A 22,202-nucleotide genomic window follows, 5' to 3' on the forward strand; every position below is an offset into this window, starting at 1 on the left:
TCGTAGAACTCAGAATGCTTCATTAGGAAGGAATTTTTTCCTTTGCAAAAAGTGCATACCACGACAACAGCGTGCGACGAAACAAAAAGCTTTCAATAACTTTTCATCTTCAACATCTTAAGATGAATCACACCAAGTTTGAAAATGATCAGATAAACGGTGTAGGAGGAGTTCGTTAAAATAAGACCCCTATGAAACGTCCAAAAAAATGGCAACACGTTGCAAATGAAATCAAAATGGCGGACTTCCTGTTAACTTTAGCACATGGTTCAAAAAGAGTTTTTTGTACCTTGAGGGCTGTTACATATGTCTTCAAATTTTGGTAACTCTAGGTGAAACGTACAGCCGGGAATACTTGTGGTGGTGGTGCTACAGAGCCAGTTTTCTGTTATCATGTATGGCGACTTTAAAATATCAAATTTTTCGCCAGGCCTGATGTGTGTGTAAAGTTTGGTGCGTTTTCGTTCACGTTTAATGTCACGTTTTAAGGCCGCCGCTCGGGCCCTAATAATAAGAATTCCTTCAGGAACAATAGGGACCTCGCAGCAGTCGCTGCTCGGGCCCTAAAAAAACCCCCGACCATGCCTCTGGGTAAGAGGGAGACACCATCAGAGCCTGGAGTCTTCTAATATTATTAATACGAGTGACCTAACTTGTTTTTCGAGATACAAGCTGTCATTTCGGTGATTTGTTTTTGCTTTGAGTTGCGAGCAAAAAAAAATTGAGATACACGATACAAATAGCTCTGTGGTGACAGTAACTCAACTCACGAAGCAATGGAACAACAGAAATAGATACACACTGGTATATATTCTTTATCCTCTGCAAAGAAAAAAAAATCACATGAGCACAGTTCTGATTAAGTTTTTTTTAATTGATTTTTAAAATTCAACAACACTGCACAACGCAGGAGATACACGTGCACGTTTTCTCCCACGTGCACACACACGCACATCGTGTTCACTTCCTGTTACGCAGCGAGCATGCAGCCGCTGATACGTCACAACATTGACTTTTTTTTGTTTTTGTTTTTTAAATTTATACATTTTCCGTGTCGTTGCTTCACCTGAGAGACGTGACCGTTAGCATGTTTAGCATCCCTGGTCTACTTAGCGTCTTAGCTCAGAGCCCAAGCAACAGCAGCTAACAATGCTAAAGCTAAAAAACCCTACCAAAAAAACTACTTCCTGTCCATTGATGTGACGCATGGTGACGTCATTGGCGTCCAAACAAATGGCAGGAAGATTTCCACTGAGCACACAAGATTTCACTTTCAAAGCGATTCAGTAACCTACCAAAAAAAAAAAAAAAAAAAAAGGCTAACATCGCTAATAATCTGAAAAACTACAAAAGTGTTTCCTGTCCATTAAGGTGATGACGTCATCAGGGGCCAATCAAAACGGCAGGAAAGTTTCCACTGAGCACTCGAGATTTCACTTTCAAAGCAGTTGAAGCCAACAAATAAACAAACGCAGCGGATCTAAGAACATCCCAGGAATGGTCAGCATATTGAAAGTTGCCAAGCTATGAAATTGGAAATGAAATAAAAAGTTTGTCTGCCTAGATGTAAACGAGCCAAAAATCACATTACAAAGCAGCTCCAAACAGGAAGTAGCTTGGCAAGTTCAAACGCATGCAATTGAAAGCGGAAGAGCAACTTACACATTGTACACTCACGCACACACATAAAAAGACATCTTAACACACCCACATATGTAGATGCGAGCGCACACACACACACCGACACAGATGCATGCATTCATACACAAATGCACTACCACACACTTACTCTAACCCATACATATAGTCATATAGATGCGTGTAAACACGCATACACACGCACACGAAAAGACGACACAGAAGGCGACGAAGCTAATAGCTCATTAAAGCTCTTCATACTAATGAGCTTAAAAAAGAAAAAAAAAAACCTGACAAAGACGTCAAATGATAATTTTTAGCTTTTTGAATTATTACTATGTCATAAGTTTGTTAGACTCCGCCCATGTGTAGTGAAGGGGGCAGGGCCAGGAGTAAGCTGACCCCTGAGGGGGGCGGAGTCTAAGTGCAGGTGTTTATGGAAGCTCGCGAAGTCGGAGACGAGAGAAGGAAGCCTCTGGATGGAGCGAATTGGAGCAATCACCAGAACAACAATCAGACTCCGTCATAGCGCCCCCTGCTGGTTACCTAGCAAAACACGCACACACGCACGATCACACACATGCACGAGCCACTTGCTCTCTGATTACATTCAATAAATATACATTTTACTTTGCTATGGTAAGCTAAGCCCTCCAGCCACGGGTTCCGGGGGATTGTGACGTGTGTGGTGAGGGAGGGAGGCGTCCTGTCATTCATCAGTCACATGAAAACGGATCAAAGGGTACACAATGAGAGGGCGTGGCTGGGAAAAAAAAAAAAAAAAAAGTCTGATTGGTCATGGACGGATGAACAATCAAGGGGTTGTTGTGGTTTGGCCCCGCACTTGACTCCTCCTCTTCCTGTTTGTCGACGGAACTGGCCTGCTGTCAATCAATTGGTCCTCAAGGCGACGGTGACCTCATCAAAAGACTGCCCACACAGGAAGTTAACTAGAAAAAACACGAACGGATGACAAAAAAATAAAAAATACAAGAATAAATAACTTTATAGCTAGCTACTACATTGTTAGCAACTTAACTGCTGAATTGCAAGCTAGTTAGCAGCTAGAGTTTTAGCTATGAGTTTCTAAAGTTCTTGCCAAGCTAGCTGTTAAAATGTCGAATGAGCACACTGGTGAATTTTGGTCCAGCTAACTTCTAAAGTGTTAGCTAGCTCGCTGCCGAAATTTCACACAGCTAGTTGTTAAAGTGCGAGCCTGTTAACAACTAAAGTTTTAGCTTGCTAATTTGTAAAGTTCTAGCCTGCTAGCTGCTAAAATGTCTAGCAAGCTCAAAGCTCAATTTTGATCTGACTAACTAATGATAGCGTCCACATTTCCAAACAGCTAGCTGCTAAAGTTCTTCCGAACTTATTAGCAAGGCAAGGTGCGCCGTACTTGCTGAGCGTGGAGGGCGAGCCCGAGCGGTGGAAGTGGACGATCTGCCACTTCCCATCGCGGCGGTGCCACACCCTGGTCTCCTCCGACTGGACGGTGCGCGGCGTCCCGTTGCCGTCGATGTACTGAGTGACGCGGATGTACGCGATGCACGCCGCCTCCTCGCCCACCAGGTGGATGTGAGGGTTCAAGATGGTGGTGTGCACTGGCTTGCTGTTCTTGGACCACACTGCGCGTACACACAAACATGCACACACAAAATCAGTGAACCGGAAGTAGCAGTGAGTAGGCAGGAACTGGAAACGTGCTCACAGTTTTCAAAGTAAAAGCGATGAAAGTCCAAGCCTTCCACCAGGTTCCCCAGCGCCTCGGGTTCGAACGCCGTCACGGCCGGGTCGCACATCTTGCTGAGGAGGAAGCGCAGGAAGTGACTCAGGTACATCCTGTGGTGAACGGGCACTTCCTCTCGCCACTTTCACAATAAAAGCTCCCACTTACGTGTAGCTCTCAAAGTCGCCATTACTGATGGCCTCGATCAGCATTTCCGTCACTTTGATGATGTCCTGCTTCCTCACTGCCACACACACACACACACGTGAGTGTGAGTGTGTGTGTATATGCAGGTGCCCTTGCGTGTGTGTGTGTGTTCAGCTTGCGCTTGCGTACCTCTGGTGTCCTCATCCTCAATGGTGGTGTTTGTGCTCTCTGACGACTCCTGTGGCGACAGGAAGCGCACATTAATCTACAGGAAGTCGTTAATGATTGGTCAATTGTGGCGCCCGCTCACCTTGACGCCGTCCGCCTTCTTGTTTCCGCTCTTCCCTCCTGCAGGCGGGACAATCACAAACACGCACAATAGCAACAAAAGCGTCACGGAAACTGCAAACACCGCTAACGCCTGGACCAAGGGCCACATTACGGCTGCTCGAGCTACACTAGATCTATACCGACTACTGTATTTCCGTAGCACTTGACTACTAGGTACAGTAGATCTATACCTAACACTACTATGGTATTTGTGGATCTCCTAATCCACCAAAACAAGAACTAGGCTGTATTGTTCTGTACAGTATATCTATACTTACTACCAGAGCTCCACTCTACATACCTATACCTAGCTAAACTAGACCTACACTTAACCTTATGTACGTCCCATACTAGCTCTATACTGACTACTTGAAAACCTATCACTCTGTACTGACATCCCTAACACTATGTTGCTTTATAGCACTATACAGTTGTAGCTAAAGTCATAGCACGTTGCGGTCCAGACGATCAAAAGTCTCAGGAGAGGGAAAAAAAAAAAAAAGAAAAAAAAAAAGATCCAAATCAAAGTTTAAACAAAAAACAAACAAAAAATCTAGCAGCATGCATGCGGTCCAGCAAGACACGAGTGAATGTGCCTATGTGGGCTTGGAGCGCAGCAAGAGTCGAGTACGAGGCCACTTTTAGCAAACACTTGACACCAAACATTCCTCAAACGTGACACAAGATACACAACAGACTCCATGACTGACACGCACCCTGCGCAGGTCTGCATCACAACAGAAAAACCTGGGACCAGGCCTAGGGATACTAGGCTTGAACCAGGAGTAGTAGAACCAGGTCTCAGATCATGTCTCATACCAGGATCAGGTCTAGGATAGACTAAGACGAGCAGGGCTTGGGTCAGGACTAGTACTAGGACCAACCCTTGCATCAAGTTTAGTCCTGGGACCAGTATCAGGTTTAAATCTAAGACAAGCAGGATCAGGACTAGGACTAGGACCCTGCTTTGGTTTATCCCTGGGATTTGGACTAGGGCTAGAACCAAGACCAGAACTAAGATACATCCAGACCCAAGATTGGTACTAGGCCTTGAACTAGGTCTTCAAGCAGGTGTAGCATTAGGAGCGAAGATGAATAGGACCTAAGAGCAAGCGTAGACTCGGACCAGTCTCAGACGAGGATAAGGGGGCTAAGGCTGGGACAATGTTAAGGACTAGGACAAGCAGTCCTACTATCAGGACTAGAATTAGGACCAGGACTCAGTTCAGGTTTATCAGTTCTATGGCTAGGACCAGGTCCTCGTTATAGCATCATGTCTAGGACCATGACTTGGACTAGATCCACGACCAGGACGAAGACCAATAACAGATCAAGGACCAGGATCAGACCCTTGATTGGGACCATTTTGAGATCCTAGCAACTGGACTACGGCTAGGACTGGGACCAGGTCCAGGACTAGGATTAGAACCCAAGACCAGGAATTAGATTATGTCTAGCCTCTGGACAAGGTCTAGGTCTATAGGACCAGGTTTTACTACCAGGAACAGATCCAAAATAGGTTAAGGACTAGGACCAAGACTTTGTGAGCTTGTTGAAGCGGAAAGTATCTACAACAACAGCAGCTATTAATAGAATACAAGGTGACGGACATGTGACCACAGCTGTTTATACACACATGCACACACACAGACGGTGTAAATGTGATAATTGTGCGCAAGCTATCAGCTAGTCTGCTGTTAGCATGTAAGTCAAAGGTCAGAACGGAAGCTCAGCACCTCAGCCAATGGATGCAAGATTACATCGTCAAATAAGCCCTCGTATATCTTTGCCTTTTTTCAAATGAACTTTGACCCCATTCATCTGTTGACTCACCTGAGAAGTTGCGGGTGGCCAACATGGTTGTCAAGATCGCTCCCTGCAAGTAAGCGAAGAGATAAGGACGGGAGGAACAAGAGGAGAGAAGGAAGGGAGGAAGTAGAAAGTAAGGGGAATAAGGAGGGAAGGTTGTAGAGGGGAAAAACAGGTTGTGGAGAAGCAAGAAGAGGAGAATGGAGGGAGGGAGAGAAGGCAGAAAGAAGGGAATGAAGGAAGGATGGAAGGAGGGAAATGAGTACAGAAGCAGGTAAGGAACGATGACAAGTAGACTAACAAGTGATGTGAATTGTGATTTTCTGGAAATAGTTACAAGGATGCACACTTGTTACCATGGAAACAGTGACATGACAAATATTTTAGAGCCAATTACGGTGGAAGCCCCGCCTTTCTTACCTTGAGCTTGCGGCGGGCGTTAAACTTCTTCAGACATTCCACCGTCTCCTGTCTATGCATACAGGATGCCACTGTGGAGCGATGCTGCGCGCACACACACACACCCACCCACATTAACACGCATACACGTCACTCTCGGCCAATCACGAGAGAGGCCAGCGGTCGCTCACAGAGATCCAGGGGTGCTTGAGGGCCTCGGCGGCTGAGATGCGTTTGGCCGGATTGATGGTCAACATCTTGTTGATCAGATCTTTGGCCTCGGGAGTCACCGTGTCCCACTCGGGGGACGGGAACTGCGAAGGACAAGGTCGCTAAGCGTCATGGCAACCCGACAGGCGCGTGAGCGGCGCCACGTGACCGTGTGACCTCGTACATCATACGCTCCCGCCTTGATTTGCTGATACAGGCGGTGCTGATCTTCATCCCAAAAGGGAGGATAGCCCACCAGAAGGATGTACAGGATCACACCTGAGGGCGCAATAGACACATCTGAGGAGGATGCAAAATGGACGACTGAGGACACAAAAAAGGACAACCAAGGACACATCCGAGGACATAAAAGGGGACATCTGACGATGCAAAACAGACAACTGAGGACACATGTCAGGACACAAACGACAAAACTGAAGACACAATCCAAGATACACTCGAGGACACAAAAGACAACTGAGTGATGACACATCTGAGGATGTACAACAAGGACACATATCTGACAATGGAAAACAGACACATGTAAGGATTTAAAAACTAAACTGAGGACACATTTGAGGACATATAAGACACACTTAAAGACACACCTGAGGAGACATACGTCCCCTGAGAAGACAATACACACCTGAGGACACAAAAGACACACCCCAGGAGACAGGACACACCTGAGGAGAGGAAACAAGGAGACAAGTGGAGGAAAGAAGGTGATGAACAGAGAGAACAACATACACAACACAGAGAGAAGAGCAGAGGAGACAAGGAGAAGGAAAATAGGAGACAAGGATAGGAGTGGAGGAGACGAGAAGGTGACAAGGGATAGGAGATGAAGAGAAGAGCAAAGGCGACATGGAGAGGAGTGAAAGACAAGAGAGAAGACGAGGAGGGAAGTGAAGGAGACAAGGAGAGGAGTGGTGGCGTGAAGGAGACAAGGTGGAGACGGTTGGAATCTGACCACAGGCCCAGAGGTCCACAGCCTTCCCGTAAGGATCCTTGCGGAGAACTTCAGGTGAAAGATATCCAGGAGTCCCAGCAAAGCCTAAGAACACAAGCACAAACACACGCACGCACACACACAGCAGTTGCCTTAGCAACATGGTTGCTAGGTGGTTGTCATGGCAATACCGATGAAGTGAGTTGTGTGTTTCCTACACTATCAGGCATGATGTTGATGAGGCTCGCAATGATGATGATGACAATCATGGTGATGAAGATGAGGATGACATCATCTCACCAAACCAGGCCTGCTGCTCGCCCTCCACCTCGATGGCGAGCCCAAAGTCGGCAAGCTTGACCGCCGCCCCCTTGGACTTGGAGGCCAGCAGCAGATTCTCCGGCTGCGCAACGACAACAATAGCACGCATGCTAATCATGCTAACCTCGCTAATGAACACTCGACGGCGGGGAGGCGTCAGGGCAAACCTTCAGGTCGCGGTGGACGACGCCCATCTGGTGACAGTGAAGCACCGCTTCTAGAATTTGTTGGATGCAGTGGCTGTTGACAAAATTCAAAGGTCAAAGGTGAAAAACACAGCATCTTAAAAATGCTAGCTAAAGCTAACGCTAATTGGCGGTCGCTCACCTGGCGTCGGCTTCGCTGTAATACTCTCTGGCGACAATGTCTTCAAACAACTCACCGCCTGTCACCCTAACACACACAATATGGAGTAGAGCTTTCCAACGGTCCTGAACGCATCAATAATGACATCATTTGTCATAGGTCTGCCAAGAAGACTCACAAATCAAAGATGAGGTAATGATGAGCCTCTTCCGAGATGCTGTCATGAAGCCGCACTGCAAAGGAGCGAGGGAACAATGGAGCAAGGAGAAAAGGGCGCAAGGAAAGAAGCGAATGAGGAAACATGGAAAAGAAAAACATACGTAACCTTTTTTTTAACACATTTGTGTGCTTTAAGCAATTCAAAAGAGCATTTTGCGCGTTTTTAAGCAGCGGGTTGTGTGTTTTGTTTTTTGCAGGCCGGACAGCGAGCAGGTGCGCTTGAGAGGAAAATGACCTCAGGTGCACCGAAGCGGCCAATGAGAACGATTGCTGCGGCCAAGCGTCCAATGGCGGTTCTGTGTGGGCGGGTGATGCTCCACAGATACCGAGGAGGCTTACATAACATAACTCGGTCTGTGTGTGTGTTGCCAGGCAACAGTGTCTTTAGGTGAAAGCGTCAAAAGCCTACCGACACACGCACACACACCATTGGTGCAGTGTGTAGGAGTGTTTGGAGAGAAAAATCTAATTGTTTCTCTCTGAGCGCTTTTTTAACACAGGTGTGTGTGTGCGCGTGTGTGTAGGTGCGTGTATGTGGGCAGAAGCAGCAGCAGGCCTGCTTCCACATGCTATTATAAAATAAATGTAGCGTCTTGCATTTAACATGAGTCATGTTTTCAATAGAAGGTGGTCATGTGACATGAGACGCGTGATTTGTGAGAGAAGGATGAAGGTCAGAGGCGTGAGGTCTGTGATTGACTGAAGTCGGTGGCTGAGAACTTCCTGTAACAACTCGCTGAACGGAAGGTTCTTGTAGACTGAACTTTGTCGTCTGGCTTTTTACAAAACTGCATTATATATTTTATATACAGTTTTACAGTTTTGACTTTTTATTATAAATAACTAATTAATTATATTTCTTGCCCTGCGATTGGCTGGCAACCAGTTCAGGGTGTACCCCTGCCTACTGCCCAAAAGCCAGCTGAGATAGGCTCCAGCACCCCCCGCGACCCTTGTGAGGAATAAGCGGTCAAGAAAATGGATGGATAATTATATTTCTAAATTTTGAAGGTATATGTTTTTTTTTAACCAAGATTTATTTTATTTACAAATAATCTAACCTATTTATTTTAAAATGTTAAATTTTTTACCATTTACTCAGAGTTCAGCAATTAATTTATGTATTTATCCATTCTTCTCATGTACTTACTTATAATGAATGTACTAATGATTATATAACAAAAATGTAAAATTGATAATTTTGCTACTGTTTATTTCAATTATTTGTTAATATTTTTGGTAATTAACTGATTAATTAAAAAAAAATACTGAAATGTAAAATTGTGTATTTTAACTAATTTTTTTTATTTTTAAAAGTATTTTTCATTAATTGCACTGCAAACAATTAAATTGATTGAATACATTGCATAAATCTGTAGAATTTAATTTACTAATATTTGTATACTTGACTTAGGTTGACTATAAATAATTCATTAACCGGTAATCAATTAACTAATTATTTTATTTAATACATCTCTACTCATTAATTCCGCTTTAAGTATATTACAATTCTAAATTATTCTAAGTCAACTATGTCAGCACTCAGTCAGTGTTCCTATTCTCCAACCATATCTCGGTCAGATGATGATGACATCATATTAATTATGGATGACATAGCGACGAGCATGGCGTCCATAATTCATCATCGTCATCCTCGGGCATTTTGTCCCTGCGGCGACTCACCGATGTTGGGGTGCTTGAGCAGGCGGCAAATTCGAGCTTCGCGGTCCAACTTTTGATGATCTGACGACACACAGAGAGACGGGAAGAATGTTTGAAATTCGGAAAATACGTCATCAGGCCGCACCCACGCGCGCGCAACTTCCCGCGTCTGCTTCCGGCCCCAAAGTGTCGACTTTTCCCACGCTCACCGCGGACAGCCAAGTGGTTGAGTCTCACCTCGCGCCGACAGCTTCTTGGTGTTGATGATCTTGGCGGCGAACTCCTGACCCGACAGCACCTTCACGCAGCGGCGCACCACCGAGAACGCACCCCTGCCGGTGCACGCACACACACACACACGCACACACAAAACTTAATCAATTGTGGGAGAAAGGACACAAGGTAGCAAGGTATGAAGACGGCAAGGAAAACCGGGAAAGAGAAGCGAGTAAAGGACTAAGGAAATAAGGGAACTAGGGAGCAAGGGGACAAAGAAATAAGAACAAGGAAACAGGAGAAGGCAGGAAGGCAATTAAATAAGCAAAGGAAGGGAGCAAGGAAACAAGTACGCAGAGAGAAAGGACACAAGAAAGAAAGGGTACAAGGGAGCAAGGGAAGTGCTGGAGCGAGTTAAAAGGGGAGCAAGTGAGAAAGGAAACATGGGTGAGGGTAAACAGGAGTGTGGAAGGAGGAGGGAGCAGGGCACGAAGAGAGTAAGTGAGCAGGGAAAGAAGGGAGATAGGAAACAAACAAGGGAGCAATGTAACAAGGAAAGAAGAAGCCAAAGGAAACAAGAGCAAGGAAACAATGGGAAATGGGGGGGAAAGCAGGGAGAGAGGAGTAGGGGAGTGAATTAACAAGGGAGCAAGGTAACAAAGATACAAGGGAGAAAAACAAGGGTGCAGGGAGAAAGGAAACCGAGGAAAGGAAACAAGGGAAAAGGGAAAAAAGGATCAAGGAGATAAGAGAATAAGGTAATAAGAAAACAAGGGTGAAAGGAGACAAGGGAGCAAGGTAACAAGGAAATGGCTGAAAGGAAACTATAGCAAGGAAACATGAAACTAGGAAAACTAATAAGGAAACAAGGGAGAAATATAAGAAGACAGTAAGAGGAATGTAACAAGGAAGGAGAAACGAAACAAGGGTGCAGGGTGAAAGGGAACAAGTAGGAAAGGAAACAAGGGAGCAAGGAGAAAGCAAACGAGGAAGCAAGGAGCAAAGATTCAAGGGGGAAAGGAGCGAGGACTAAGTGAGTAAATTAACAAAGGAGCAAGGATAAAAATAAGGATACAAGGGGAAAGGAAACAAAAGAAAGCTGGAGAACAAGATAATGGGAAAAACCGTCACAGTAAGGAAGCAAGGAGAAGACGTTATGATCAGGTGATCAATACTTTGATTGACTGATTGCTGCTGATTATCATGCAGCTTTGCTGGATATCAAATCAATGATGAAATATGTCTGCTACTTCTACACAGTACACCCACACGTCTTATGTAAGAGACCTGTGTGTGTGTGTGCGTGTGTGAGGGTGGTGAGTGGGATGAGGTCAGAGAGGTGTTACACTCATCCGTCCATTCCTCCATCACTCTCATTTGATATTCTAACATCCCTGCATCCTATCCATCTATAGCATAAGTGCACAATTCAAAATAATACAAGTTCTGAACTCCTTCATCCACACAATCAGCACAAATGAAAGAATCAACTTACTTTCCCAGCTCCTCGTACAGTTGATACTCCTCAGTGAAACGAGTGCAAATGACCGTTGCCATGGTGACCCGGTGGCGGGGCGAGGGTCAGGAGATGGGTGGGGATGATGATGATGGTGAAGGTCAGGAGTTGGATGGAGCAGAGGAAGAGGAGATTGAGACCGGTTTGATTCAGCACAAGCGAGAAGATGAAGATGACGAAGAAGATGGAGGGGATGGCGAAGAGCGGCTCCTCTCCAGGTTCTGCTCCCCGCCTACTCAGCTCCCCCCCATCCCCCTCCTACCCCCACTACCGCTGGCCAATCGCGGGCCGGGACGCGCGCATGTAGGGTCGCCATGGCAACTGCATCCTCTCACTTTGCTGATGCCGAGCCTGCAGCTCCTGTCAAGAAAAAAGTGGAAATATTGCACCTTGTGAAAGAGATTCTATGTCACACAAAATACTCCGTCAACATTTCACCCTGGCGCACTTTGACCTTGCCCACGTGTTCAAGGCATGGACCTGATCCATGGGTCACGTGATTGTTTCCAAAAAGAGGTCACGTGATTGGTCAATCAAGATCTTCTCCAGCGTTTTTTTTTTCCTCCACTACCAACACAAATAAACCTTTGCCACCCTCTGCTGGTCACATGTGGTCCCTGCCGGACGCACATGGATTGGTGAGAGCATAAAATTCAAACGTGACACTTATGACATCATCATATACATTTTTTTTATTATCATCAAGGCCAACGTCCAGAAAAAAAAACAAAAAAACAAAAAACATTAAACCTCCTTGGTAGTTAAGGACTCTGATTCGTCAGCAGCTGGATGGTTGCTATGGCAATAGCATTCTCCCTTCTACTTAGTTTTGGCCTCAAGCCACAATAATCTGTTCACGACTGACAGGTGTCCGTGTGGTCTGACGAGACCTGGGGCGTCTCATGCAGCTTTCGGGTCTCAGCGATCAGTCGCTTCACGCCAACCATCCATTGGCTGACCTCCGTCACGTGATCCACCATCAACGAGCGATGGAGCTCATCGGCCTTGTCCCAGCGTCCCGCCTGCAGTTCTGGAGACGCACACGTGCGGCACAGTCACAAACAGGCAAGCACCAAAACAGTCAGCGAGACGGACACACTACCTCGAGACAAGGCGGTCATGCGTCTCCTCACGGGGAGACTTAGTCGACCCGATGTCCAGCTATCCTTAAAGAGGCGGAGTCGCTTTTCCACATCGTTACACATCTGAGGCTGCGCAAACAACAAACCGCACGTTCAAACTAGTGCTGTCAAATGATTATAATTTTTAATCTGATTAATCACACTTTTTAATTTTGATTAATCACGATTAAGCAGCTAAATTACTTGCGTATTCGCGTAATATAAAATAAATACAAAATACCGTAATATTTTGACATTAACGCATTTTATTATCTGAATGTCATTTGAAAACATTGATTAAATGCATGTACGCCAATTGCATGCATGCGTGTATTGCTCAAAACGAAACAACATCATATCAATTGGGTGTAATTCAGCAATTATTTATTAATTAAACACAAATTACTTTTGTTTCATCTAAAGTCCCGTCGGGGTGTTTTTTAAAGCGAAATTTACCACCGAGCACACAAACTGGAGTCACCCCGCTCATTTCGGAACAGCAGGCGTAGGAAATGCTGTGCATTGACCTAATCACTGACCTGCACAGCCTTCAATGTAACCATCCACGGTTACGTTCAAGGCTCAAGTGTGGTAAAAAAATAAATAAAAATAGTGCGATTAATATGCGTTAACACGTGATTAATGCGACATTTTTCTGTGATTAATTAATCAATGAACGCTTTAACTTTGACAGCCCTAGTTCAAACTCAATCGATCATTGATAACATCATCAATGGTTCACGCAACTCACCGCGACGTCCCGTTTGCACTCAGCCAGCGCTCGCTCCAAAATCTCCACCACGCTCTCCACGTCAGGCTCAGCCTCTGATTGGTCTCGGTCCTCTTTGCCCTGAATGGTCACTGGCCCCGTGGCGGCTGCAGGAGGCTGGGCCTTCCAGTTGGGTGCGCGGCCTGTATGAACAAAAGATGTTAAGAGGAGACGCTTTGTGCCACGTGACAACAACGTCCGTGATTTGGCTCCAACAAAGCGGCAGTGGCTGACCTGCAGGAGGCGGGGCCAAGCCACATGGCGGTGGACCTGAGGGTTTGGAATGTGGAGTCGTAGGTGGGGCTGTGGTATCTGTTGACCAATCCAATCATAGAACAGACAATCAAGACGAAATATTTATATACGAAGTATTGTCAAGGTTTCATTGGCTGCCTAAAAAAAGTGAGAATATACGAGAATATATTGTTGGCCCTTGGTAAATTCAAAATTATTGGTTAAATTTCATTTTTTAATTATCATTCTAAAATGATGATCCATTTATTTTAAATTTACACTATAAAGTCCTTACATACTGTTTGTGGAAGAATAGTGCAGAAAAACAGCTTCTCCTAACCTGATGAATAATTGTGATTATAGTATTAATGCAAATACTTGTGATTCACCATTTTACCCTCCATACAATACAAACACACTGTGACATGTATTCACTGTGTGACTAAAATACAAATGTACATCATTGCACATGCACAAAAATTGAACTAACAGTACAACAACAACACACATAATGTCCTGACAGTAGGCATGTCCACCACAATACGTGACTAGTGCCACTACACAACAGTGTAGTGACAAACGCTCTATTTGTACAGGAAACGTTGTGAGACCTGGGAGCGTGGGCCGCTTGTTCAACAGATTCTTATGTTGCGTGCGGCCCGTCTGGAGGCCGTAGGAGAACTGAGGGGGGTCGTTCCATCCTCGATCCTGGTTACCTGGACGACCACACGTTCATACTTATACGTACAATAGACAAGAAACTTTGTGAATTGCTGCGTTCCGCGGCATATATAATTACACTGTCACCCAGTATTCAGTATTAAATGAGACCAGACTTGTGCTGTACTGTCTAAATGGCAACACATCGACTGTGACGTGTCAGGATAGCTGCTAGCTATCTGTTAGCGCAACATAACATCTTACGTGACGTATTTGCTAAGTTACTTCATATTTTTTGTCATCCTCCTTACCTGGTTTGACATACATATCCTCCATTATGTGTCAAAGTTGAGGAGACTAAAGTACTCTAAGATAACCGGCAAGTTAACAACAAAAAAAGCTACATTCAACGCAATGCTGTTTTATTTCCGGGTTAGGAGGCAGTCCTCGATGACACCAATGCTATTCGGCGCTAGCGTTAGCTTAAGTAATTCTCCGGCATCGCACCAGTATTCTCCTTAATGTGCGACGACTGCTCATGTTGTAAAAAAGATTCAATGATATCCGGACTTAGGCAAAGTTATTTTTGAACTAGTTAAACGTTTGAAAGAGCTCAATATTTACTGTCGACGTAACCCAGTCATGAAACCAGATTAGCAGAGTGTAGCTAGTGCCGTAAAGTGTCCTCTGCCTGTCGCAAAGTACTACTCCTATTTGGAAAAACGATGTTCACATTTTTTTGTTTTAAATTGTTTTAATGTAAAAAAACAAAACAAAAAACAAACAAAAAAAACCTCTAAACATAATGAACTCTGTCTCAGAAGTGCATTGTTTTTAAAACCATAAAAAAAAAAATCGTCTTCAAAAATATTGACATTTTTACATTCACATTTGTAACCCAACAACTAAAATTAAAACAAACAAACAAACAAACAAACAAACAAACAAACAAACAAACAAACAAACAAACAAAAACCCCATTTCTGCTCCGGATTTTTGGGAAGAAAGAGGAGTTGATGCGGCCATGGCACGACGTCATCGGAAGGAGGAGCGAGAACCGTGCGCCTTTGACGTCACCGGAAGGAGGTGCTAACGCGGGGCACTGTTGACGTCATCGTGAGGGAGGAGAGCGGGAGGGAGTGGTAGTGCCTCCTCCATCAGTGAGACAAGAAGACACCATCACACAAGGACAAGACTGATGCTGTTGCCGTGGAAACAAAGACATGCAGAGAACTTGAAGGACCTTCATCCAGGCCTATGAGTTATGTGTGTTTGTGTGTGTTCGTGTGTGCAGGTTTATGAGTTTCTGTGGGGGTGTGCGGGCCTATGAGTGTGTGTGCAGGGTGTGTGCACTCTGGAGGGCAAGCGGCTGAGTGGAGCCATGATGGGCAAGGATTACATGTTGGCCATCATCATTGTCAACTGTGATGGTAAGAGCTTTTCGTTAAATCAACTTTCTAGCATGCCAACATCACTTACAGGAAACGCAAACACACCTGCTGTGGTTTTCAAAGTAAAATTGAAGCTTAGGGAGAAGAGGAAGAAGAAGAAGAAGATGAGGTTGAAAAGAAACCTCTCCTGCTGCACTTCCTGTCTGCGCCTCTTTATTAATTATTAAAGCCTCTTCAGCCACATCCTGTTGTGTGTGATTGACTTGCGATCATGTGACACAGAGAAGATGCTAACGCAAAGGCAAATCACAAACAACATGCTGAGGTATGGGGAATAAAAATCATATCCAAAACAGAAAAGACAATTGTAGCAGTCTTCCACTGTGAAGTTGGCTGGATGTTGTGAAGCTCTCTGCTACCATCTAGTGGCCGTAGCTAACTTTGATGTCACATTTGGTGTTCCTATGTGCGTTAGACAACATCTGGACCGACCAGAACCTTCTGTTGGACCCGGACCTTCCCTCTGGCTGGAGGACCATTCATGACTCCACGGGCACCTACTACTGGCATGTGCCCACCGGCGCCACCCAGTGGCAGCACCCCAGCCTTGATGGGAAGCCGATACTGCCGCAGCCTGATGCACAGGTATGAACTCGTCTTCTCTTGTTGTGTTGCGTCATAGGTACAGTTCTATCATCTGTATCTCGGGTGAACATCTTTTATGTTCTTCTGTGTCCCAGATCGACTCGTTTTTGTTGTTATTACTTTCCGTGAACTTGTTTATTTGGATATCACTTTCTTTCTGTGTCCCAGTTGGACTAGTCTATTTATTTTTGATTCAGTTTCCTGTCTGTGGACAATGTGGTCTTGTTTTATTTTGATACAACTTCCTGTCTGGTTTGTTTTCTTCTAATTCTTCTTTGGTGATGTTTGCTCTTAGAGTGATGATCAAGGACCACCAGGCTGCAGTGCAGTCCCACCTGACACCAGGTAACACAAACAGACATATGCACACGTACACGGTGTGCACATGATGTGTATTTGTTGTGGTTGTAGGTCTTGGAGATCCGACGACCCCTGTCGCCATGACAACAGCTCACAGGTATGACCACACACGAATAAACACACATGCATCACATTTAATCTCGGCTTAGTCTCATTTAATCTCATCTGTGTGCCCTCCTTTCTCTCCACATCTGTCCATCGTCACATCTGTCTATCCGGCCATTGGTCCAACATTGCGTCTGTCTGTCTATCCATCATCTCGTCTGTCCATTTTCACATTTGTCTTTCCATCCATCCATTTTTCTGTCTGTCCATCTTCCGTCTGTCCAGCAGTGCTTCTCGGTGCGCTCGCTGGGCTGGCTGCAGGTGGAGGAGGACGACTTGTCCCCTGGTCGCAGCAGCCTGGTGGTGGGTAATGTCATCCAGCAGCTGTCTGGCTGCGGAGGCCCACCCGGACAGCCAGATGCGCCGGGGGTCTTGGGGGAGGTGAGACACGGCTCCCCCTGTCTGTCTGTCCAATATTCTCGACGCACATTTGTTTGTCTGTCTGTCTTCAGGGCCGTGAGATGAGGCTGCTTTTGAAGCGGGACACGCTAACGCTTGTGGACCCATTAGACCACACCCCCTTGTACTGTCAGCCAATCATTAACATCCGCGTGTGGGGGGTGGGCAGCAACAACGGCAGGTGAGCCAATCGGGAGGAAGCTAACTTCACTGTCTCACCTGTCCTCCTTTGTCACCACAAAACAGAGCACCTGCTTGGCTTTTGATGCTAAGCTAAGCTAAGATAAGATAATATCACTGTGCTAAGCTAACATGTCACTGATCACCGTGTGTCTCTTTGAATGCCGCCACGCCCTCACCTGGCAGGGACAGGTAACACGCACACACACATACACAGCACTCCTCGCGGTGGTGCAGGTAAACAAAGATGGCCGCTGGCCGGCGCGTGCGCGCATATGCTTGTCCTCAGGGACTTTGCCTTCGTGGCGGCGGACAAAGACAGCTGCGTGCTCAAGTGTCACGTGTTCCGCTGCGACGCGCCCGCCAAGGCCATCGCCACCGCGCTGCATCACATGTGCTCGCAGGTCAGTCGCACCTGAGCCGCCACACGCTGCACACGCCGTGATCATGACGTCGCACGCCATGGCGATGATGTCACACGCCATGATTTCTCACACGTGATGATGTCATACTAGATGATGATGCCAGTGGCATGGCACCCAACCAAAACTATTTTTGTAGCGAATGAGTAAACGAATTTAAGTGCAGCGCATTTCCTACAAGATGATGATGTCACATGCCATGATGATGATGATGTCACACCATTGACGTTCTCAGATGATGTCCCATCAGACGCCCCGCTCTTTCTCCATGGACAACATCTCACCCGAGGACCTGCCCCGACAAGGTGACAGACCGCCTCGCCCGCTCCGCTGTAATTGGCCGAACCTCCCGCTGACCCCTCCTCCTTAATTGTGTCTTTCAGTGGACTTCCTGGAGGCGGGGCTTGAGGGCGTCCACAAGTTTAATGTCCACTACGTCGGAAACCTACCTGTGTCCCGCGCCATGGGTACCCGACGCCAATGTCACATGACAGCCTGGGCCACGCCCCCTTCTTCTGAATCACTCGCTGCATGTGTGTGCGTGCGCGCATATGTGCATTTGTATGTTGCAGGCATGGAGGTGTTAAACTTGGCCATCGAGAGCATCATGAACTCCACCCACCGCCATGAGTGGGAGGCAACCGTCATCCACGTGACCGACAACTTCCTGTCTGTCCTCAAGGTACATCTTTGACACCTCTTCCTGTCATCCAACTGGACACTTAAAAAATAATCACTTGTATTTTGATACAATTTCTTGTGTTCCATACAGGTTTGGTTGTTGTTTTTTCTTCCTGCATGTTCCTATTATATATTATATATATAGAAAGGTATGTGTCTCAGGTAAACTTGTTTTATATAACTTCTTGTGTCCCATATGGACTTCTTTCACCTTCCAAAGTGAAACATTTTGTCAAAGGAACACTTTATTTTGATACGACCACCTGTGCTACCTAGATATACTTTTTAAAAAATGATTCTGATGCAACTTCCTGTGTCCTACGCAACTTTTATGTGCAGCAGCAGGAAGGGGAGGAGCCAGTGTGGGCGTGTCAGGTGCGTTTCCTCAGCTTCCTGGGCGTCGGTCACGACAGTCGCACCTTCGCCGTCATCGTGGACGGCGGCCGGCAGCGTTTCGAATGTCACGTCTTCTGGTGTGAGCCGGACGCCGGCCTCTTGTCCGAGGCCGTCCAGGCAGCGTGCATGGTGAGCGAACGTAGCTTAACTTTGGTCTAGCTTAGCATTACTGTTTATTCCTCACACGATGCACTTAAGTAGAATTTTTACTCTACATGGTTATTTGCCACCACTGAAAATGCACGTGTGGTCCTTTCAGGTTCAGTATCAGAAGTGTTTGGTGGCTCAGACGCCGCCACCCAGGAGCCGACTTTGGCACGCCACTGCGCCTAAGGTTAAACGCGCCAACTCCATGGATGGCGCCGCTTTCAATAGCGGCGGCGTGGTCTCGTCCCGGAATGGAAATGGCGGCCACAGCAACGGCGGGGGCGTTCGGAGAGGCATGATGGCCTTCTTTGACACCTTCCGCAACAAACAGGCCGCCACCTCATAACGGCGGAGCCACAAAATGGAGGACAGTCAATCAGAAGAGCTTGGGTTGGACTTGCTGCTGACCGACAACTAACACGTGGTCAAGTGGTCACATGATACATGTCGTGGATGATCTCAAAGGAAATAAATACTATGTTGGTTTGACTGGATGCACTCGAGCTTGATTTCACAAAAACAACATATACAGTATCAAAGCCCTTGTTTGTCCGTGTGTAATTAGATTACGTTGCAAACATTTTTCAACAGGTAGCTAGTTACTGTATCAGAATACATTCTCAAAGTAACCCTCCCAGCACTGATTATATGCACATACATCTATGCAATAATAGCCTACATAATTATTTCAAACATTTGGAGGAAGAAAAGACATGTGAAGGGAGGAGGGAAGAAAGGAGAAGAGGGAGGGAGCTGTGACCTCCCCCAAGGCCACGTGAGCCTGCTCGAGAGAGACCGCTGAGGTTGGACCAGCGACTGAGTGTGAAGGTAACTTGCTGTTGTTCTTCTTTTTCTTCTTCTTGCACTAACTTGCTTGATCCAAAGATTAATGTTTACAATTTAATGTCAAATATTTGATGACATGTTTGAGAATGCGTAAAATTAGCACTTAAGTCATTTTGCGTCTCACAAAAAGTTCAAAGACTAACTAACTAACTCTCACTCACTCGCTCACTCACTCACTCTCTATCTATCTATCTATAATCCATATTTTTATATGTTTACGTCTTTTCAGAGTGTTGTCCCACAAACAATCAATAGTGTGAGGATAGGTGGTTGCCGTGGTAACGCGCCTCAATTTGATTAGTGCTGCTATGCGTGTCTGACAGCGCAGCATTGTTCGCTCGTCGTCGTCCCATAATAGGTGCGCATGTCGCCTTGACGTCATCGATGATATCATCTGTGTCCTTCCAGATGAGTGCCGACCACCCACCCCCGTATGCCCCGCCTCCACCAGCCCAAGGTGTGTACGGATTGGTGCAAAGTCTCTCTGGCTGGTTGAATTCTCATGTGATCATTTTTGTTTAATTCAATAGTCCCAGTTTTCATACATTTCGTTTTGGTACAAAAAGCATGTGACTCTGCCATTTATCTCGCAGAATCGATGCACGTTCATCAGAAGTATTTCTTACGGTTGTTTAAGAAAGCTTCAACAGTCAGCAAGGCGTGTTCCACATTGCAAACTTTTATGAACAACTTAAGGCAATAACTTTCCTGGTCTGCTCGGCAACATTGCATATTACATACTTTCAAGCATCAGACCTTCAAAACAAAAGCACACAGTATAATAACAGTTTCACCACATTTTTTTGTAGCTTATTTCACAGTAACAGCACAAACCACTTAATGAGATGCTTTTATTTCAAAGGCCTGACTTTTAACAGGATGTTGCCCAACTTGAACAGGGGAAATGTTGCTTTAAATTTCATATTCTGCAGTTTTAGTCAAACCTTTGAGAATGGATTAATGATGAAAACTGAGTTTCCACTATATCATATTTGAGTACATCCGTTTTATAATAATAATAATGATAATATTAATAATAATAATAGAAAATTGCCATTAATTTCATGCAATGTTAAAAAAATATGGCGGTGAGGGGGTGGATTTTGCCATTGTGAATACCGATACCTTGGAACAAGGCCAGGTATCGGCCCGATAATGATACTTGGCATTGGTACTTGCCCATCTCTAATATTTAGGAATTAATTTGAAAAAGATTTGATTCAGTAGTGGTCCAGGTCTAAACATCAGTCACATCTAGCAGTGATTGATGAAAAACGACCAATACTATTCCTTTCCGCTAACATGCCGATGCACTGGCACCCAAACTCAAGCACGATTTGCTTTCCGAGTCTATCATTTATCTCTGAAGCTGAATTTTTAGGATGTTTTTGGTGAAGAGCCATCGCAGAATGTTGCACTGATGAGTTGCAAAAAGCGCTGAGTGCAGTTTGGATCACACCCAAATGTCAACATTGGAAAGTGACCACAATGTGGTTAGCCCAAAAGCTTTTTAATTAGCCAAGCTTTTCACAGCTTCTGATTCTCTTTCCATCCGTCCGTGCAGGCTCGGGAGGCTTCGTGGGCGCCACGCCTTACCAGGTAGGGGCACGCATTAGGCAGCATTAGTGTGGCGAAGCCTCACGACATCACCGTCCGTCTGTCTGTCGCAGGCGGCACCCTCCTCCTACTACCAGGGACCGCAGCAGTACGTGACCTCGCCTGGATACCACACCCCCTTCTACGACGCACCCCAAGGCTGGGACGCATCCAAGGCCTATGGGGGCCCGCCCAAACACACGGGTAGCTATTTCAGATTGCTATGATGGAAGTCAACCTTAAACATTTCTTGACAATTATATATTATATGTGACCTCACTCATCTAAACATGACATTTTGATTAATATTACATTTTGAGGAATATGAGTTATGAAGCAAAATCCAGCCAGTTTTATCCATCTTAGGGGGTGGCCATTTTATCACTTGCTGTCGACTGGGGCAACAACTAATCACAGCTCACCTGTTTTATGAAGCTATGAAGTAGCTACAATGCATAATTTGTGTTTCAGTGTATGTGGTTGACCAGAACGAGGGTCCGGGTCACCTCGGCATGGGCGGTGGCGGCGGAGGCGGAGCTTTGAGGTCGTTGTTGTCGGCGTGCTCCACCCTTCTATGTTGTTGCTGTCTGTGTGACCTACTGACGCGTCACCTCTGACCTCTTGGCATGATCTGGTTTGTTGCCATGATGATGACGACGATGATGTCACATCCACATCACTTTTCTGGTCACGTATACCCTGCAAAGTAATAAACTACTAAAATACTTTAATGGTAACAGGTATTTTTCATTGTTGTGTTAAATGATGTGACGTAATCATTCTTTCATTTGACTGTTGC

At 45.6% G+C, this 22,202-nt stretch overlaps 4 protein-coding genes across 6 annotated transcripts; 2 read left to right on the top strand and 2 right to left on the bottom strand.

Annotated features, from left to right (window-relative positions):
- Positions 1-853: 853 nt before the first annotated feature.
- On the bottom strand, positions 854-11,690 carry camk2a (calcium/calmodulin-dependent protein kinase II alpha). The gene is made up of 18 exons (XM_077503992.1): positions 11,431-11,690; positions 9,957-10,051; positions 9,741-9,800; positions 8,017-8,071; positions 7,860-7,925; positions 7,700-7,772; positions 7,512-7,614; positions 7,233-7,316; positions 6,444-6,538; positions 6,241-6,363; positions 6,071-6,154; positions 5,675-5,717; positions 3,822-3,859; positions 3,701-3,749; positions 3,533-3,608; positions 3,347-3,441; positions 3,035-3,263; positions 854-2,588 (listed from the first exon to the last, which is right to left on the bottom strand). The coding sequence occupies exons 1-18, from the start codon at positions 11,490-11,492 to the stop codon at positions 2,585-2,587; spliced, it is 1,434 nt and encodes a 477-aa protein (XP_077360118.1). The 5' UTR covers positions 11,493-11,690; the 3' UTR covers positions 854-2,584.
- A 427-nt stretch (positions 11,691-12,117) lies between these two features.
- sra1 (steroid receptor RNA activator 1) lies at positions 12,118-15,166 on the bottom strand. The gene is made up of 6 exons (XM_077503996.1): positions 14,547-15,166; positions 14,187-14,291; positions 13,576-13,653; positions 13,324-13,484; positions 12,554-12,662; positions 12,118-12,481 (listed from the first exon to the last, which is right to left on the bottom strand). The coding sequence occupies exons 1-6, from the start codon at positions 14,569-14,571 to the stop codon at positions 12,306-12,308; spliced, it is 654 nt and encodes a 217-aa protein (XP_077360122.1). The 5' UTR covers positions 14,572-15,166; the 3' UTR covers positions 12,118-12,305.
- A 173-nt stretch (positions 15,167-15,339) lies between these two features.
- Positions 15,340-19,455, top strand: apbb3 (amyloid beta (A4) precursor protein-binding, family B, member 3). Of its 3 annotated transcripts, none has more exons than XM_077503993.1 (13): positions 15,340-15,665; positions 16,102-16,271; positions 16,567-16,616; positions 16,683-16,728; positions 16,962-17,117; positions 17,189-17,316; positions 17,502-17,507; positions 17,605-17,719; positions 17,973-18,042; positions 18,121-18,204; positions 18,310-18,419; positions 18,758-18,943; positions 19,074-19,455. In XM_077503993.1, exons 1-13 carry the CDS (start codon positions 15,617-15,619, stop codon positions 19,305-19,307), a joined length of 1,404 nt encoding a protein of 467 aa, XP_077360119.1. In that variant the 5' UTR covers positions 15,340-15,616; the 3' UTR covers positions 19,308-19,455. The 3 variants fall into 3 exon arrangements, with proteins under 3 accessions (XP_077360119.1, XP_077360121.1, XP_077360120.1); XM_077503995.1 differs by having other exon boundaries at positions 18,761-18,943; XM_077503994.1 differs by having other exon boundaries at positions 16,965-17,117.
- Positions 19,456-19,726: 271 nt separating this feature from the next.
- On the top strand, positions 19,727-22,129 carry LOC144006679 (uncharacterized). The gene is made up of 5 exons (XM_077505664.1): positions 19,727-19,789; positions 20,216-20,264; positions 21,372-21,406; positions 21,478-21,607; positions 21,875-22,129. The coding sequence occupies exons 2-5, from the start codon at positions 20,216-20,218 to the stop codon at positions 22,018-22,020; spliced, it is 360 nt and encodes a 119-aa protein (XP_077361790.1). The 5' UTR covers positions 19,727-19,789; the 3' UTR covers positions 22,021-22,129.
- Positions 22,130-22,202: the final 73 nt, after the last annotated feature.

This window comes from Festucalex cinctus, chromosome 18 (genome assembly GCF_051991245.1).
Source record: "Festucalex cinctus isolate MCC-2025b chromosome 18, RoL_Fcin_1.0, whole genome shotgun sequence".
Lineage (NCBI taxonomy): Eukaryota > Metazoa > Chordata > Actinopteri > Syngnathiformes > Syngnathidae > Festucalex > Festucalex cinctus.

Bases quoted from the DNA above. Each gene is read 5' to 3' on its own strand.
- camk2a (XM_077503992.1), bottom strand. From the start codon at position 11,492: ATGGCAACGGTCATTTGCACTCGTTTCACTGAGGAGTATCAACTGTAC. The intron at 7,615-7,699 runs GTTTGCCCTGAC...GTCGTTGCGCAG, and splicing joins TCGTCCACCGCGACCTGAAG to CCGGAGAATCTGCTGCTGGC. The intron at 3,860-5,674 runs GTGAGTCAACAG...TCCCGCCTGCAG, and splicing joins GGCCACCCGCAACTTCTCAG to GAGGGAAGAGCGGAAACAAG.
- sra1 (XM_077503996.1), bottom strand. From the start codon at position 14,571: ATGGAGGATATGTATGTCAAACCAG. The intron at 13,485-13,575 runs GTCAGCCACTGC...TTGTTCATACAG, and splicing joins CTTGGCCCCGCCTCCTGCAG to GCCGCGCACCCAACTGGAAG. The intron at 12,663-13,323 runs GTGAGTTGCGTG...TTGTTTGCGCAG, and splicing joins AGTGCAAACGGGACGTCGCG to CCTCAGATGTGTAACGATGT.
- apbb3 (XM_077503993.1), top strand. From the start codon at position 15,617: ATGATGGGCAAGGATTACATGTTGGCCATCATCATTGTCAACTGTGAT. The intron at 18,205-18,309 runs GTACCCGACGCC...TGTATGTTGCAG, and splicing joins ACCTGTGTCCCGCGCCATGG to GCATGGAGGTGTTAAACTTG. The intron at 18,420-18,757 runs GTACATCTTTGA...TTTTATGTGCAG, and splicing joins ACTTCCTGTCTGTCCTCAAG to CAGCAGGAAGGGGAGGAGCC.
- LOC144006679 (XM_077505664.1), top strand. From the start codon at position 20,216: ATGAGTGCCGACCACCCACCCCCGTATGCCCCGCCTCCACCAGCCCAA. The intron at 20,265-21,371 runs GTGTGTACGGAT...CCGTCCGTGCAG, and splicing joins CCCGCCTCCACCAGCCCAAG to GCTCGGGAGGCTTCGTGGGC. The intron at 21,407-21,477 runs GTAGGGGCACGC...TGTCTGTCGCAG, and splicing joins TGGGCGCCACGCCTTACCAG to GCGGCACCCTCCTCCTACTA.